This window comes from Macaca fascicularis, chromosome 14, assembly GCF_037993035.2.
Source record: "Macaca fascicularis isolate 582-1 chromosome 14, T2T-MFA8v1.1".
NCBI lineage: Eukaryota > Metazoa > Chordata > Mammalia > Primates > Cercopithecidae > Macaca > Macaca fascicularis.
The window spans coordinates 47,613,259-47,630,658 of NC_088388.1; the positions used below are offsets into that span (position 1 = coordinate 47,613,259).

Genomic DNA, 17,400 nt, shown 5'->3' on the forward strand with positions numbered 1-17,400 from the left:
GATAGAGTTGGCAGACTCACACCTATTAAACTAACAATAATTTTGGAACCTGCTTTTATTGTCCCTTTAAGCATTCACATTAGTTTGTATGGAAACCTCTGTTCTTCTTTCATACTCGTATTTCATTGATTTGTGCTGCATTTTGATAAATCAGGTAATTATTTTGACAAGCCTAATTGGAAAAACCAGGACAAGAAACAGATCCAATTGGTTCTTGTGAGGCTGATGACTCAGTACCCTTGAGCCCAGGTGTACTAGAGCATAAGTGAATGACCACAAAGGCTCAGCATTTGCTCAGCATCAATCAATATATTCTCTTCATGAAGTGGAAAGGATTGGATATAGAGATAGAATGTATTAGTGAGAAACTTATTTGAAAGACCTATTTGCTTTTATGTAGAATTAGCACAGTGCTTGATGAATTAGGTTTGAATGTTTGTTGAATTCATGCCTAAAAAGTAGTCATGGGCCGGGCACAGTGGCTCACGCCTGTAATCCCAGCACTTTGGGAGGCCAAGGCAGGCAGATCATGAGGTCAAGAGATTGAGACCATCCTGGTCAACATGGTGAAACCCCGTCTCTACTTAAAATACAAAAAAGTAGCTGGGCATGGTGGCAGGCACCTGTAATCCCAGCTACTTGGGAGGCTGAGGCAGGAGAATCGCTTGAATGCAGAAGGTAGAAGTTGCAGTGAGCCAAGATCATTCCATTGCACTCCAGCCTGGGCAATATAAATAAATAAATAAATAAACAAATAAATGCATGCACAAAACTCCATCTCAAAAAAAAATATTCATGAACAGTAGCTCCCAAAAAGTACCATGTGAGAGTTTCATATCATTTCTCAGTTTCTGGAGAACACTCCTGGATGTCCTGCATGCTCTTCCTTGACATGTAACCGAGAGGAAACATCATTGGCCTTGGAAAGAAGGCAGCTCATGAGCAGACTCCCACATCCCCTCCATTCTTCTTCCCAGAGGCAGTAAGCAGACCTGCAATGAAAGGGAACAGCTGTTCTCAGAACGACCAACTGCAGAGGACACTCTGTTGAGTGGGAGGTGCCTGTAGGAGTTCCAGTGAGACCTGGTGACTGAGCCAGCCTTTGCAAGATTCTGGATGACCATGAGATTTTCAGGTGGAAGCTGCTTGAGAAAAATAGTTGCCAACACTCTTCTAAATTCCACACCTAGTCTGTTGCACCAGAAATTCAAAGACATGTTCTCTGCTCTTAAAGACCCCAGGCTGCGGTTGAAGAGAAAGATGTGAGGACAAATATTTGAAGTACACTGTTTTAAGTGCTGTAGTGGAGCAATGTGTGAGGCCAAATGAGTTCAGAATGGGCTTCAGGGACAGAATCTAAGCCTTCATGGAGTTGAAGTTTTCTTCTATCAAAAGAAAAAGAACGTCACTAACATCAAAATAAGCAGAATCCCAGGTGAGAACCAACATTATTTGAGTCAATTGCCAGGTGAAAATTCTCTACAGAATTCCTCACGACAGACATCTTTAGCCAAAATGGTGCAATTGATATCACAGACTTCCAGAGTGGACTCTCTCAATAGCCCTCAGTCTGAACTAAAGACATCACGGCAAAGCTCCTGGCCCAGAGCACTGGCTGCAAACACTGCTTTCTGCTTCCTCTTGCCTGTAGGAAACCCTCACCTACAGCTACGTCCTACTACAGCATTTGGAAATCGAGGGTGGACAGATAGGATTCAGCATCAGCAAAATGCTGGGCCTGGAAGAGCAATGGATCTGGACTCAGGGGACCTGAGTTCAACATTGTGAACAGTGTGATAAGAGCCACCAATAAATATGGTTTGAAAAATGAAAAGTATAGACCTCTTTATTACTTTCATAACTGCTTTGTACTGCCTCCTGCATACTCAAATTGCATGTGTCTGCTCCCCTCAGTGAGGGCCAATCTGAGGGGCAGCCTCACTGTCTGTGAGCAGCACAGAGCCCGCAGTGATGTCACATCTTCTCTTGGTGGTCTCTTCTGTCTGCTTGAGTTATCTGTGCAAGGGTTAAACACTGGTGGAGTATAGTCCTGAATTTTGTACTGATCCCGTTTTTATAATTAAATGTTTTAAATTGTGATAAAGTTTACATAACATACATTTTATAACTTTAACCATTTTAATTGTCCAATTCTGTGTAGGTAAGTACATTCACAATAAGTCGTAACCGTTACCACTGTCCCTTTTAAGCACTTTTCATTATTCCACACAGAAATCCTGTGCTCATTTAATAATGGCTACACATTCCCTCCATCTTCCAGCACCAGGATCCTCCTAATTTATTTTCTGTGTTCAAGAATTTCCTAGTTTGGATACCTCATAGAATTTGAACTTACAATTTTGTTTGGCATCTGGCTAATTTTCCTTAGCACAATGTTTCCAGGTGCATCTATGTCACAGCATGTATCAGAATTCTGTACCAACTGTAAGTTATTATCCAGATCCCATAATTGAGATTGGCATGGAGAAGTCAGATGTTTTCAGTTTTGCTTCTCATGTAAACAGCCATAAAGCTAACTGAAAATTACTGTCAAAACAATTTATACAAAACCTGGAAGTATGAAGAATTCTCCTACAACTGAAAGAATCTATAAGTGAATAATAAATGGTTTTCAAGATAATTTCCACTTTAAAATCAATATTGAGGTTTCCAGTGGCCAAAATGAAACTGGTCGGACATATTTATAGGCTCCTCACGGGTCCACTAGTCCAGGAAGAGCTAAATAAGAACTTGCCAGTTCTCAAGGGGAAGGGGCCACAGTTGTTTTTACTAGAAACCAAGGCCAACATGTCACCATGCTGTGGACAAATGACAGGAGAGGACTTTTCATAAAACCAATTTGTGGGAGTGTTTTTATGAAGAGAGAGTCTGTCTCTAAGGACATTATTTTGCTTTATATCTGAGAATTCAATGGAATTTAGAGGTAGCAGAACTCACTTATTCAGAATCAAGCTTCTAACTGCAGTAATGCCTCTAGTTATCGAAGAGAACATGACTTTCAGGGGAACATAATCTGAGAGATTAATAAGGAATCCTCTTTTTTGATACTATCAGGTAGAAAAGAAACATAAAGAAGAGTTTTAGGATTGTGGACAGGAACTCCTTTTATTACAATGAAAATTTCAGGAAAAGTATTCAGTAAGAAAGATTTGGTGTAAGATAACAGGGAAAATGTGTTGGTAACATCAAGGAGACTCTAAACATTGTACTGTCAGACTAATGCTTTCCATGGGTGAAAACTGCAACTGTCAGGTTAGATAAACATCTATTCGAAGACCTTGAGGAACCGCTGAAACATTTCTGAGGCAGAAGGCTAAGAAAAATGCATATAATTGTCAAGAGTGGCAGGGCAGCCTTGCTCTCAAAGTCTCATGGAGGGCAGAGGCTCTTCCTCACTGCTCCAATCTGCTTACCGACAGCTCCAGGGTTTCCTCAGGAAGCCGCCCTCCACCTTCATCCACCTCAGGCGTGTCCTGCAGAGCCCTCTGGAGAACCAGCTTCAGGTTCTGCCTATTTTGACGCTGCCTAAAGGAGCCCACGAAGAAGTAAATGATGGGGTTGGCACTACTGTTTAGAGAGGACAGGAAAACAGAAATTAGATGAACATGACAAAATAAGACTTTCCAATCCAGGTGGATCCTGGAAAACAGGGCCCACTGAATGCCAAAGGGCAGGCCACAGAGGAGGAAGACCAGCACTGTGAGCAGGATGGTCACGTACAGCCTGGTCAGCGGCATCTTCCGGGATCCACAGAGAATCCTGACCAGCAGGACCAGGCTGGACCCACAGAGAACCACACATAAAAAAATCAGCCACGCAATGGTAATGAAATCTGATGTTTCACACCAAACAGAATCAGCACCACTAAACAGGAAGTCACAGAACATCCACTCCAGGATGCTCCGCAGCAGGGACAGGACCCAGAGCAGGACACACACGACCACTGACAGGTGTCTGGGGCGGCGGCAGCGGTACCACATGGGCCATAGGACGGACAGGCAGCGCTCGGTGCTGATGGCGCTCAGCATGCTCAGGCCTATAAAGTAGGGAAAGGTCATCACAGGATTGACGATTTTGGAGATGGGATGGCGGATACTGATGAGGCGTAACGGCGAACGTACAATGTGGCCGCTGAGGAAGAGGAAGTCTGCCGCGGCCAGGTTGAGGATGTAGGTGGAGACAGCGTTCCTGCGCATGCGGAAGCCCAGGAGCCAGAGCACAACCGCGTTTCCTGTCAGCCCCACGAGGGAAATGATGCACGTCAGCACCGTGAGGCTCAGGGTCTGCTTGTAGCAAGGAGTCTCCTCGCGTCTATTGATTGGTGTCTGTGATGTACCCAGGGCTGGGATGGTTGGATCCATGCTCAGAAACCCTAGTCTGGTGCCCCTGGAAACAGAAACCAGATGTGATCACCAGCTGTATGATCTCTGATTCTCCCCACCACCCTGCCATGTGGTATTTTTACTGTCCTCATTTAAAGAGGAGAGATCAGAGACTCGCAGAGAATAAGTCACCTATCAAAAGGTGGGGGTCCTCAAATCCAGTTTGAAATCCAGTTCTTGCTGACTCTGAAGCCTGACCTCTCTCTACTGCCACACAAGTTCTGTACTGACGTGGGAATAACATTAGGATCAAAACACCCCCAACTCATCCAGCCAGGGCTGTGGACCCGATCATTACTGTATCCTGGGCCTGACATTTTCTCTCAGGTGGAGGAATTCAGATACACAAGGAGGTGGTTGTGACACCCTCATGACCAGTACTGCTCATCCAGGGACAGGAAAGAAGACCATGCATTATGAATCAGAGGAAAATGTGGCCTTCGCTATGGTAAGTGTGAAAATGGCTGGGCCTGGTGGGTGAGAAATAACTCAGTGTGTCAAGTCATTGCAGACAGGACCACATTTTACATTTTTTACTCCCAGTGCCTATTCCATGACCAGCACACTGTGCTCTTCATAAACATTCGTTCAATGAAGGGATGCATGCACGAGCAGCTAATGGTAATGGTAGATTTGGATGAAATGGAAAATAAAAGTGAAAGCACAATGTAAGGCATTAAAACACACATGTATAATTAGATGAAGAAAATTTCATTTATCAGAATTCTGTTTTTGGACAGCTCTATCTGTATTGAGAAGAATTATTGATGAGTGCCCAGAACCTGAAATTGACCACTGATGTGGCTTTGCTGAACACCTAGAAGCATTTTGTACACAATGTTTTTGGTAGGGTGTGTGTCTGAGCTGAACTGCTCAGCAATAGAGCAGAGGAAAGAGTAAGTGAGGGTGAAGTCTGAGTGCCACTGAAGCAGGTAATTGAAGTGTGGGAATATCTATGAGGCACTACTAAGTGTTCTACTGGGTATGCACAATGTAAACCTATTTCATTCTCTCCTTCGGGAGATCTTTGGTAGCTTTTCTTTGTTGATGCAAACATTTATATGAGAGGAGTCCATGAGTGGAAATAGGAGAAGTGTAGGGCTTGGGTTGTAAAGAGACATATTGATGCAAATTTCAACTGGAGAATGAGGATTAGGTCTAATCTGGGAGAATAACAGCAGCTGATTGACAGTTTATTAGGTATTGCTTCTTTTAATCATCTGAAGAGCCTAAGAGGTAAAAATTGGCATTATTCCTCTACTGCAGATAATGCAATTAGAGTACAAAGAGAGGGAATTATTTGTCCTGAGAGTTATATATTATGTAGTATGAATGTGAGCCCAGCAGGGCTGACTCACGATCCAGTCTTTTTTTTTTTTTTTTGAGACGGAGTCTGGCTCTGTAGTCCAGGCTGGAGTGCAGTAGCGTGATCTCGGCTCACTGCAAGCTCCGCCTCCTGGGTTCAGTCATTCTCCTGCCTCAGCCTCCCGAGTAGCTGGGACTAGAGGCAGCCGCCACCACGCCCAGCTAATTTTTTGTATTTTTAGTGGAGATGGGGTTTCACTGTGTTAGCCAGGATGGTCTCGATCTCCTGACCTCGTGATCTGCCCTTCTTGGCCTCCCAAAGTGCTGGGATTACAGGCCTGAGCCACTGTGCCCGGCTACGATCCAGTTTTTTACCAGCCCTTTGGACCCAGCATCACTATGTGTCAATTATACATGTTAGACGGGGTAAAGTAGAGGAGTGGTTCTCAAGTTAAATCCAAGTTATCAGTCAAAATTGTGGTCTGAAAAAAAAAAAACTAACCTAAACAAACTCCAGGTAGAGAATGAGAAGCAAATGAAATAGGGAACAAAATAGAGGTCAGTGAACACCATTTAGGAACAAATTCAGTTTTTTTTTTTTCTTTGCCTATCAGAGGCCACATTTGTTCTGGAATCCTGAGAATGCACATGGGCAGGAGCTCTCCAGGTGGAAAGAAGACGCAGCCTCCTCTGGGAGTACAGATGAGCATCAGGAGTGAGTGCGTCCATCATGAGCTCTCTTAGAGAGACAAGATGCCACAGCTCTGATTGGCTGAGAAAGGAAATGAGAGGAAAAGGAGAACCTCTGTTACCCACACTCAGGGCACTAAGCTGTTTGTCCATCTATAGTTATGGTATGATATGTTTGTCTTCCTCATGAAACCCAAAGCTTGATAAGGAGTAAGTCATGCCTATCTTTTTCACTGTGGTATCACCAACATTTAGCATGTGTTCCTTAAAGACCATCTATGGTATTATTCCTCATATAACATGAGATGAAGCCAAGACCTAGAGAATTAAAGGGTTTTCCTGAGTTCACAACATGAAGAGCAGGTCCAATACCAGCCCCTGGTCCCTGGAGCCCTGCATGAGACCAGTTCTGTTCTCTGCCCCGTCATTTATTATTTCTGAGGAGTTCCTGAAAAATATTGATATGAGCACAGAATCAGAGACAGTCAGGGACTGAAGAGACTGCTAGGTTGCCCCAACATTCATTTTCCTCTGTGGTCATGTAACAATTCTGAGAATGCACAAGCAGCACAAGGACCCACATCCCAGTTTTCCTTGGTGCTGGATGACATTGCATGATCAGGTGCTGTTAAGTGGAAGAATCACAAAAGTGATAGAACCAAGTCCCAGCTCATGGGATTAATAGAAGGAGCAAAGCCTCATCCTTTTCCATAAGACTGGAATGCTGATGTTGCTGGGAACCAGGTAGGATCACAAGGATGAGGGCAACTCTCTAGGAACTGGAAGCAGCAATTTTTGGAATTCTGGTGTATGATGTGTTGGAGCTTCTAGCTCAGATCTCAAAGAGTGTCATTTTTGTGTATTCAGTATTCATGGGGGATTGTTTCCAGAACCCCAGCACAAACAAAAATCTGCAGATGCTCAATTTCCTTATATGTGGTATTTGTATATACTCTATGCACTTTCTCCCAGATACATTAAATCATTTAAAATTACTTAGAATAACTGACAAAATGCAAATGCTATGTAAATTCTTGTTACATTGTAGTTTTTCGGAAATAATGACAAGGAAAAACAAGTTTGTACCTGTTCAGTACATACACAATTCCGCCACACCTTTATTTTTGGAAAAGTTTCCTCCTGTGGTTTGTTGAATCTGTAGATTCAGAACTTAGTGACCCAGAGGCTCAACTATACTTTCTTGTTTAATATATTTCTACTTCGTGTCTTTATTAGAACAGCCAAACTTATATTCTAAACAAAATAAATATGTTCTCTTTTTAAAATTACATTTTATTTTCTATGCATTTTTGACAAATGCAAACATTTCTGCATAAAAGTGACAGTAGAGAAAGACATGCCAAACATTAAAGTAGTCTGATAGAGCTGAAATGAGACAGGAATCAATCAAATAAAGAAAGCCCCAGGAATTAGGAGGACACAAGAAGGTGAGAGGGATAGTCTCATTTGCCATGAGGATTTGCTTTCCATTCTTCTTTATCCTGTTTGACATCCCAAGAGAGTGGCTTCTATGTACCACATCAGTGGATTCTTATTATTTCTGGTTTCTGGTGGAATTGAGACACTGGGAGACACCGACAGGAGACTGGAAGACAGCAGGAGAGCACCTTGGGATTTCCATCTCCTGGCTCTCTGACTGTGTATTAGTTCCTTATTGCATTGCTAAAAAGAAATACCTGAGACTGGGAAATCTGTGAAGAAAATGGGTTTAACTGGCTCATAGCTCTACAGACTGTACAAGAAGCACAGCAGCTTCTGCTTCAGGGGAGGCCTCAGGAAGCTTCCAATCATGGTGAAAGGCAAAGGGGGAGCGAGGCATCTCGCATAGTGAGAGTAGGAGCAAGAGAGAGAGGGAGGAGTTGCTACACACTTTTAAGCATCTAGATTTCATGAGAACTCATCAGTATTACAACAACAATACCAAAAGGGGATGGTGTTAAAACATTCATGCAAAACCATCTCCATGATCTAATAAACATCTCCCACCAGGCCCTCCCTCCAACATTGGGAATTACGGTCAACATCAGATTTTGGTGGGAACATAGATCCAAACTATATCAACCTGTGTAGCTGTGTGTTAGCCATGCAGGGCTTCTCTACTTGCCTGCTCCTGCTCTCCCACCCTTATGGCTACAGCTATGGCTATGGCGACAATGGTAACTGCTCCTTCCCTGTCCCTTTCAGCCTAAGCGAGGAAGTAGTGCTCCCCTATGTATTGCTGCTTAGGGTGCTGACCCATGCATTGTCTCTTTCCCTTAACCCTGTGCATCTTTGTAAATACTTTCCTCATGAAACACTCCTTAATTGTTGGACCATCTATATCTTCCTTAGATCTTTCCAGATAGGCAAAGAAGAATAAATTTGAAAGGTAAGTAAAACAACAAAACTGGCTCCATAACAGTTCAACTCTGGGAAGAAGTGCCTGCATGTCCCCTTGCTTGTTAAAAGAATGTAAGAGGCAGCATTCTCGCCAGGAGAGCAGATTGAATGATTGGAATGAAGGAGGTGATATGGGGATAAATCAGAAGGGGGACCCCATTTGGAACTCACACAATTTGGGCTGGCAGCACTCAGTTTCCAAAAGGAAGCTTCATGTCTCCTGTCTTCTCCTGAAACAAGCTCATGACCTCCTGCATGTAGCACCAAGGTGGAAGCACAGGGACATGATCTTATAGCAAAAACCATAACTGACTATGGAAGAAGACAGTTCTTGGTACTTACCCTTATTGTCCCTTCTTTGTCCAGAGGTGAAGACTCCTCTTGTGCTAAAGGTGGAGAGCCTTTCTGGGATTCAGTAACTTCAGAGGACTTTTCTGTGTTGCTTAATTCAGGAGATGCCTACAGGAGCTGAAATGAAAGCTGGTTAGCAATACAGGCTTATGAAGATGCTGGACAGACTTGTTATTTCCTGTATGAGGACTATGGACAAATCAGAGGCCAGAGGTATTTGAGGCACAAATCCTAACTGAGATGATTCTTGGCCTCTGTCCCATATCCAATACATATCAGCCTCTCCCATCAGATCCCATCTTGTTCAATTTCCTGTAAGTAATTGCTGTCTTGATTTTAAAAATCAATTATGGGCCTAGGTATCACATTAAGCAATGTGAACTACCATTATGAGGTTTTATATCCAAATGAAAAAGCAGATCATAGGGTCATTCAAGGCTGACAATGGCCTGACACCATTTTTTGATGTTTTCTTTATTATAGTGGTGATATATTCATGTGTATACTTCCTTTCCAAATGCTAGAAAAGTGTATGCAAGGTGAAAATCTAGAGTCCCATTGTCCAGAGGCTACCACTTGCTACACTTTTCATTCTTACTTCTTTTATTATTATCAACTCTGAACAGTGAACTTTTTAAGTTTGGTGAAATTAAATCATTTATTATTATTAGTTTTATTTCAATGGGTTTTGGGGTAACAAGTGGTGTTTGCTTACATGGGTAAGTTCTTTAGTGGTAATTTCTGAGATTTTGGTGCACCCATCACCTAAGCAGTGTACACTATACCTAATGGGTAGTCTTTATCCCTTACCCCTCTTCCATCCTTCCCTGACAAGTCCCCAAAGTTCATTATATTATTCTATGCCTTTTCGTCCTCACAGCTTAGCCCCCACTTGTAAGTGAGAACATATGATGTTTGGTTTTCCATTCCTGAGTTACCCCACTTAGAATAAGGGTCTCCAATTCCATCTAGATTGCTGTGAATACCATTATTTTATTCCTTTTTATGGCTGAGTAGTATTCCATGGTATATAAATATATATATTTATACATATTTAATGGGATTGCTGGATCACATGGTCGATCTACTTTTAGTTCTTTACTAAATTTTCACACTGGTTTCCATAGTGATTGTGCTAGTTTATATTCCCACCAGCAGTGTAAAAGTGTTCCATTATCACCACATACCCGCCAACATCTATTATTTTTAGATTTTTAAGTTATGACCATTCTTGCAGAAGTAAGGTGGTATCACATTATGGTTTTGATTTACATTTCCCTGATCATTAGTGATGTTAAGCATTATTTCCTCTTTATTGACAATTTATATATCTTCTTTTGAGAACTGTCTATTCATGTCCTTAGCCCACTTTTTCATGGGATTGTTTGCTTTCTTCTTGCTGATTTGTTTGAGTTCCTTGTAGATTCTGGATATTAGTCCTTTGTCAGATGCATAGTTTGTGAAGATTTTCTCTCACTCTGTGGGTTGTCTGTTTGCTCTGCTGATGATTGCTTTTGCTGTGCAAAAGCTTTTTAGTTTAATTAAGTCCCATCTATTTATTTTTGTTTTTGTTGCATTTACTTTTGGGTTCTTGGCCATGAAGTCTTTGCCTAAGCAAATGTCTAGAAGCATTTTTCTGATGTCATCTTCCAGAATTTTTATGGTTTTAGGTCTTATATTTAAGTCTTTGATCCATCTTGTGTCAATTTTTGTATAAAATGAGAGATGAGGATCCAGTTTCATTCTTCTACATGTGGCTTGCCAATTATCTCAGCACCATTTGTTAACCAGGGTGTCCTTTCCCCACTTTATGTTTTTGTTTGCTTTTGTCAAAGATCAGTTGGCTGTAAGTATTTGGCTTTATTTCTGGATTCTCTCTTCTTTTCCACTGGTCTAATAGTGCCTACTTTTATGCCAGTGCCATGCTGTTTTGGTGATTATAGCCTTGCAATATAGTTTGAAGATGGCTAATGTGATGCCTCCAGATTTGTTCTTTTTGCTAAGTCTTGCTTTGGCTATGCAGTTGTTGTTGTTGTTGTTGTTGTTTGTTTTTGTTTTTGTTTTTTTTATTGTTGTTCCATATGAATTTTAGAATTTTTTTTCTAGTTGTGTGAAGAATGATGATGATATTTTGGTGGGAAAATATTTGCATTGAACTTGTAGATTGCTTTTGACAGTATGGTCATTTTCACAATATTGATTCTACTGTAGATCCATGAGCATGGGATGTGTTTCCATTTGTTTGTGTCATCTATGATGTCGGCAGTGTTTTGCAGTTTTCCTTGTAGAGGTCTTTCTCCTCCTCGGGTAAGAATATTCTTAAGTATTTTTTTTACAGCTATTGTAAAAGTGTTTGAGTTCTTGATTTGATTCTCAGCTTGGTCACATTGTAAAAGTGTTTGAGTTCTTGATTTGATTCTCAGCTTGGTCACTGTTGGTGTATAGCAGTGCTACTGATTTGTGTACATTGAATTTGTATCCTGAAACTTCACTGAATTTAGGTATCAATTCTAGGAGCTTTCTGGATGAGTCTTTAGGGTTTTCTAGGTATACAATCATATCATCAGTGAACAGGGACAGTTTGACTTCCTCTTTATTGATTTGGGTGCCCTTGATTTCTTTCTCTTGTCTGATTACTCTGGCTAAAACTTCCACTATTATGTTGAATAGAAGTGGTGAAAGTGACATCCTTGTCTTGTTCCAGTTCTCAGGGACAATGTTTTCAACAGGATAATGTTTTCAACTTTTCCCCATTCAGTATAATGTTTGCTGTGGGTTTGTCATAGATGGCTTTTATTACATTAAGGTATGTACCTTTTAAGTCAATTTTGCTGAAGGTTTTAAATCATAAAGAAATGCTAGATTTTGTCCAGTGCTTTTTCAGCATCTATTGAGATGATCATGTGATTTTTGTTTTTAATTCTGTTTATGTGATGTATCACATTTATTGACTGGTGTATGCTAACCTATCCTGCATACCTGGCACGCACTTGACAATGGTGGATTATCTTCTTGATATGCTGTTGGATTGGGTTAGCTAGTATTTTGTTGGGGATTTCTGAAGGTATATTCATCAAGGGTACTGGTCTGTAGTTTTCTTTTTTATATGTCCTTCCCTAGTTTTGGTATTAAGGTGACATTGGCTTCATATAATGCTTCAGGCAGGATTCCCTCTTTCTCTATATTTTGGAATAGCTTCAGTATGATTGACACCAATTCTTCTTTGAATATCTGATAGAATTCAGCTGTGAATACATCTGATCCTGTACTTTTTGTTGGCAATTTAAAAAAATTTTTTATTTCAATCTCACTGCATTTTATTGGCTGTTCAGATTTTCTGTTTCTTCCTGGTTTAATCTAGGAGGTTTGCATATTTCCAGGAATTTATGCATAACCTCCAGGTTTTCTGGTTTGTGCATGTAAAGTTGATTGCAGTAGCCTTGAAGGATCTTTTGTATTTCTGTAGTATTGGTTGTAATATTTCTTGTTTCATTTCTAATTGAGCTTATTTGAATCTTCTCTGTTCTTTTCTTGGTTAACCTCGCTAATGATGTATCAATTTTGTTTATGTTTTCAAAGAACCAGCCTTTTGTTTCATTTTTCTTTTGTTTTGTTTGTGTGTTTCAGTTTCATTTAGTTCTGCTCTGATAGTTTTTATTATTTTTTTATTTTTATTTTCTTTTGCTGGATTTGGGTTTAGTTTGTTCTTGCTTCTCTAGTTCCTTGAGATGTGACCTTAGATTGTCTATTTGTGCCCTTTCAGACATTTTGATGTATGCATTTAATGCTATGAACTTTCCTCTTAGCACCACTTTTGCCGTATTCCAGAGGTTTTGATAGGTTGTGTCACTATTATCGTTCAGTTTATAGAATTTTTAAATTTCCATCTTGATTTCATTGTTGACCCAATAATAATTCAGGAGCAGGTTCTTTAATTTCCATGTATTTGCATGGTTTTGAAGGTTCCTTTTGGATTTGATTTCCAATTTTATTCCACTGTGCTCTGAGAGACTACTTGATATAATTTCAATTTTCTTAAATTTATTGAGACTTGTTTTGTGGCCTATAGTATGGTCTATCTTGGAGAATGCTCCATGTGCTGATGAATAGAATGTATATTCTGCAAATGTTGGGTAGAACCTTCTGTGAATATCGTTAAGTCCATTTGTTCTAGGGTATAGTTTAAATCCATGGTTTCTTTGTTGACTTTCTGAATTGATGGCCTGTCTAGTGCTGTCAGTGGAGTACTATTGAGGTTGCACGCTATTATTGTGTTGCCACCTATCTCATTTCTTAAGCCTACTGGTAACTGTTTTATAAACTTGTGAGCTCCAGTGTTAGGTGCATATATATTTAGGATTGTGATATTTTCCTGTTGGACTAGACCTTTTATTGTTATATAATATCTCTCTTTGTTTTTTCTCTTTGTTGTTGCATTAAAGTCCATTTTGTCTGATGTAAGAATAGCTCCTCCTGCTCACTTATAGTGTCCCTTTGAGTGGACTATCTTATTCCACTGCTCTACTGTAGGTTTCTGTGAGTTTTATGTGTTAGGCAAGTTTTCTGAAGAGAGCAGATAGTTGGTTGATGAATTCTTATCCATTCTGCCATCCTGTATCTTTTAAGTGGAGCATTTAGGCCATTTATATTCAGTGTTAGTATTGAGATGTGAGGTGCTATTCTATTCATCATGCTAGTTGTTGCCTAAATACCTTATTTTTAAATTCTGTTATCGTTTTATAGGTCCTGTGAGATTTAATGTCTAAGAAGGTTCTATTTTGGTGCATTTCAAGGTTTTATTTCAAGATTTAGAGCTCCTCTCAGCAGTTCTTATAGTGCTGGCTTGGTAGTGGCAAAATCTCTCAGCATTTGTTTGTCTGAAAAAGACTCTATCTTTCCTTCGTTTATGAAGCCTAGTTTCATCGGACACAATATTCCTGCCTGGTAATTGTTTTGTTTAAGGAAGTTAAAGATAGGGCCTCAATCCCTTCTAGTTTGTAGGGTTTCTGCTGAGAAATCTGTTGTTAATCTGATACCTTTTCCTTTATAGGTTACCTGATGCATTTGCCTCACAGCTCTTAAGGTTCTTTCCTTCATCATGACTTTTGATAACCTGATGAGTATATGCCTAGGTGATGATCTTTTTTGATGAATTTCGCGGGTGTTCTTTGAGTTTCTCATATTTGGGTATCTAGATCTCTAGCAAGCCCGGTGAACTTTTCCTTGATCATTCCCTCAAATACGTTTTCCAAACATTGAGATTTTTCTTCTTTCTCAGGAACACCGATTTTTCTTGTATTTGGTCATTTAACATATCTGGAACTCCAATTGTTCTCAAATTTGGTCGTTTAACATAATCCCAAATTTCTTGGAGGCTTTGTTTATTTTTTTAAATTCTTTTTTAATTGCCTTTGTCATACTGGGTTAATTTGAAAGCCTTGTTTCCCAGCTGTGAATTTCTTTCTTCTACTTGTTTGATTCTATTATTGAGATTTTTCCAGTGTATTTTGCATTTCTCTGTGTCCTTCATTTTCAGAAGTTGTAATTTTCTAAATTCATGCTGTCTATTTCTCTGAGGATTTTTGGTCCATATCCTGTAATATTTAAAAATTTTATTTGAGTTGGTATTCACCTGTCTCTGGTGCCTCCTTGAGTAGTTTAATAATCCACCTACTGAATTCACTTTTTTTTTTTTTTTTTTTTTTTTTTTTTGGCAATTCAGAGATCTTTTCTTGGTTTGGATCCATTGCTGATGAGCTACTATGATCTTTTGGGGGTGTTAAAGAACCTTGTTTTGTCATATTATCAGAATTGTTTTTCTGGTTCCTTTTCATTTGGATGGACTGTCAGAGGGAAGACCTGTGGCTCAAGGGCTGCTGTTCAGATTCTTTTGTCCCATGGGAGTACTCCCTTGATGTGGTGCTCTCTCCCTTCCCCTAGGTATGGGGCTTCCTGAGAGCCAGACTGCAGTGACTGTTATTTCTCTTTTGAGTCTAGCCAGCTAGGGGAGTTATTAGGCTCCTGGCCGGTACTGGGGAGTGTCTGCAAAGGGTCCTGTGATGTGATCCATGTTCAGAAGTAAATGATGGAGTTGGCGTTACTGTTAAGAGAGAGCAGAAAAATGGAAACTAGATGAACATGACAAAATAAAACATCAAAATCCAGGTGGATCCTGGAAAACAGGGCCCACTGAATGACGAAGGACAGCCCACAGAGGAGGAAGACCAGCACTGTGAGCAGGATGGTCACGTACAGCCTGGTCAGTGGCATCTTCTGGGACCCGTAAAGGATCCCGACCAGCAGGACCAGGCTGGACCCACAGAGAACCACAGATAAAAACATCAGCAACATGACTGTGATGAAATCTGATTTTGACACCAAACAGAATCAGCACCACTAAGCAGGAAGTCATAGAACATCCACTCCAGGATGCTCCGCAGCAGGGACAGGGCCCAGAGCAGGACACACACAACTTCTGACAGGTGTGTGGGGTGGTGGCAGCGGTACCAGATGGTCCACAGGACGGACAGGCAGCGCTCCGTGCTGATGACGCTCAGCATGCTTAGGCCTGCAGAGTAGGAAAAGGTCATCACAGGACTGACGATTTTGGAGATGGGATCGAGGATATTGATGAGGTGTAACTGGGAAAGTATAACGTGGCCGCTGAGGAGGAGGAAGTTGGTGGTGGCCAGGTTGAGGATGTAGATGGAGAAGGCGTTCCTGCGCATGTGGAAGCCCAGGAGCCAGAGTACAACCATGTTTCCTGTCAGCCCCACAAGGGAAATGATGCATGCCAACACTGTGAGGCTCAAGGTCTACTTATAGCAAGGAGTCTCCTCGGTTCCGTTGATTGGTGTCAGTTCTGTGTCCAAGGCTGGGATGGTTGGATCCATGCTCAGAAACCCTAGTCTGGTGCCCCTGGGAACATAAACCAGATGTGATCACCAGCTGTATGATCTCTGATTCTCCCCACCACCCTGCCATGTGGTATTTTTACTGTCCTCATTTAAAGAGGAGAGATCAGAGACTCGCAGAGAATAAGTCACTTATCAAAAGGTGGGGGTCCTCAAATCCAGTTTGAAATCCAGTTCTTGCTGACTCTGAAGCCTGACCTCTCTCTACTGCCACACAAGTTCTGTGCTGACATGGGAATAACATTAGGATCAAAACACCCCCAACTCATCCGGCCAGGGCTGTGGACCCGATCATTACTGTATCCTGGGCCTGACATTTTCTCTCAGGTGGAGGAATTCAGATACACAAGGAGGTGGTTGTGACACCCTCATGACCAGTACTGCTCATCCAGGGACAGGAAAGAAGACCATGCATTATGAATCAGAGGAAAATGTGGCCTTCGCTATGGTAAGTGTGAAAATGGCTGGGCCTGGTGAGTGAGAAATAACTCAGTGTGTCAGTCATTGCAGACAGGACCACATTTTACATTTTATACCCCCAGTGCCTATTTCCATGAGCCGCACACTATGCTCTTCATAAATATTCATTCGATGGAGGGATGCATGCATGAGGAGCCTAATGGTAATGGTAGATTTAGATGAAGTGGAAAATAAAAATGAAAGCACAATATAAAACATTAAAACACACACATATAATTAGATGAAGAAAATTTCATTCATCAGAATGGACAGCTCTATCTGTGTTGAGAGAAGAATTATTGATGAGTGCCCAAAACCTGAAATTGACCACTGATGTGACTTTGAAATGAGGACCCAGTGTGGCTTTGCTGAACACCTAGAAGCATTTTTGTACACAATGTTTTGGGTCAGATGTGGGTCTCAGCTGAATTGCTCAGCAATAGAGCAGAGGAAAGAGTAAGTGAGGGTGAGGTCTGAGTGCCACTGAAGCAGGTAATTGAAGTGTGAGAATATCTATGAGGCACTACTAAGTGTTGCTGGGTATACACAATGTAAACCTATTTCATTCTCTCTTTCAGGAGATCTTTGGTAGCGTTTCTTTGTTGATGCAAACATCTGTATGTCCATAAGGGGAAACAGGAGATGTGTAGGGCTTGGAGTATAAAGAGAGATATTCATGCAGATTTTGACAGGAGAATGAGGACTGGGTCTCCTCTGGGAGAATAATAGCAGCTGATTGAGAGTTTTTAGGGTATTGTCTCTTTTAATTATCTGAAGAGCCTAGGAGGTAAGAATTAGTATTATTCCTGTATGGGAGATAATGAATTAGAGCACTAAGAGAGGAAAGTATTTGTCCCTTAAACTCCAGATAGAGGATG

The 17,400-nt window shown here is 41.0% G+C and overlaps 2 protein-coding genes across 2 annotated transcripts; both read right to left on the reverse strand.

Moving 5' to 3' along the window:
- Positions 1 to 289: 289 nt before the first annotated feature.
- LOC107127310 (mas-related G-protein coupled receptor member X3) lies at positions 290 to 4,937 on the reverse strand. Its single transcript, XM_015434991.4, has one exon. The coding sequence runs from the start codon at positions 4,380 to 4,382 to the stop codon at positions 3,414 to 3,416; it is 969 nt and encodes a 322-aa protein (XP_015290477.3). The 5' UTR covers positions 4,383 to 4,937; the 3' UTR covers positions 290 to 3,413.
- A 10,284-nt stretch (positions 4,938 to 15,221) lies between these two features.
- Positions 15,222 to 16,042, reverse strand: LOC102142380 (mas-related G-protein coupled receptor member X3). The gene is given in 2 exon segments (XM_015435310.3): positions 15,222 to 15,520; positions 15,523 to 16,042. Coding segments are annotated over 2 exon segments (819 nt in total).
- Between the last annotated feature and the right edge of the window lie 1,358 nt (positions 16,043 to 17,400).

What these genes read in the sequence shown, in the direction of transcription:
- LOC107127310 (XM_015434991.4), bottom strand. Translation starts at nt 4,382, where the DNA reads ATGGATCCAACCATCCCAGCCCTGGGTACATCACAGACACCAATCAAT.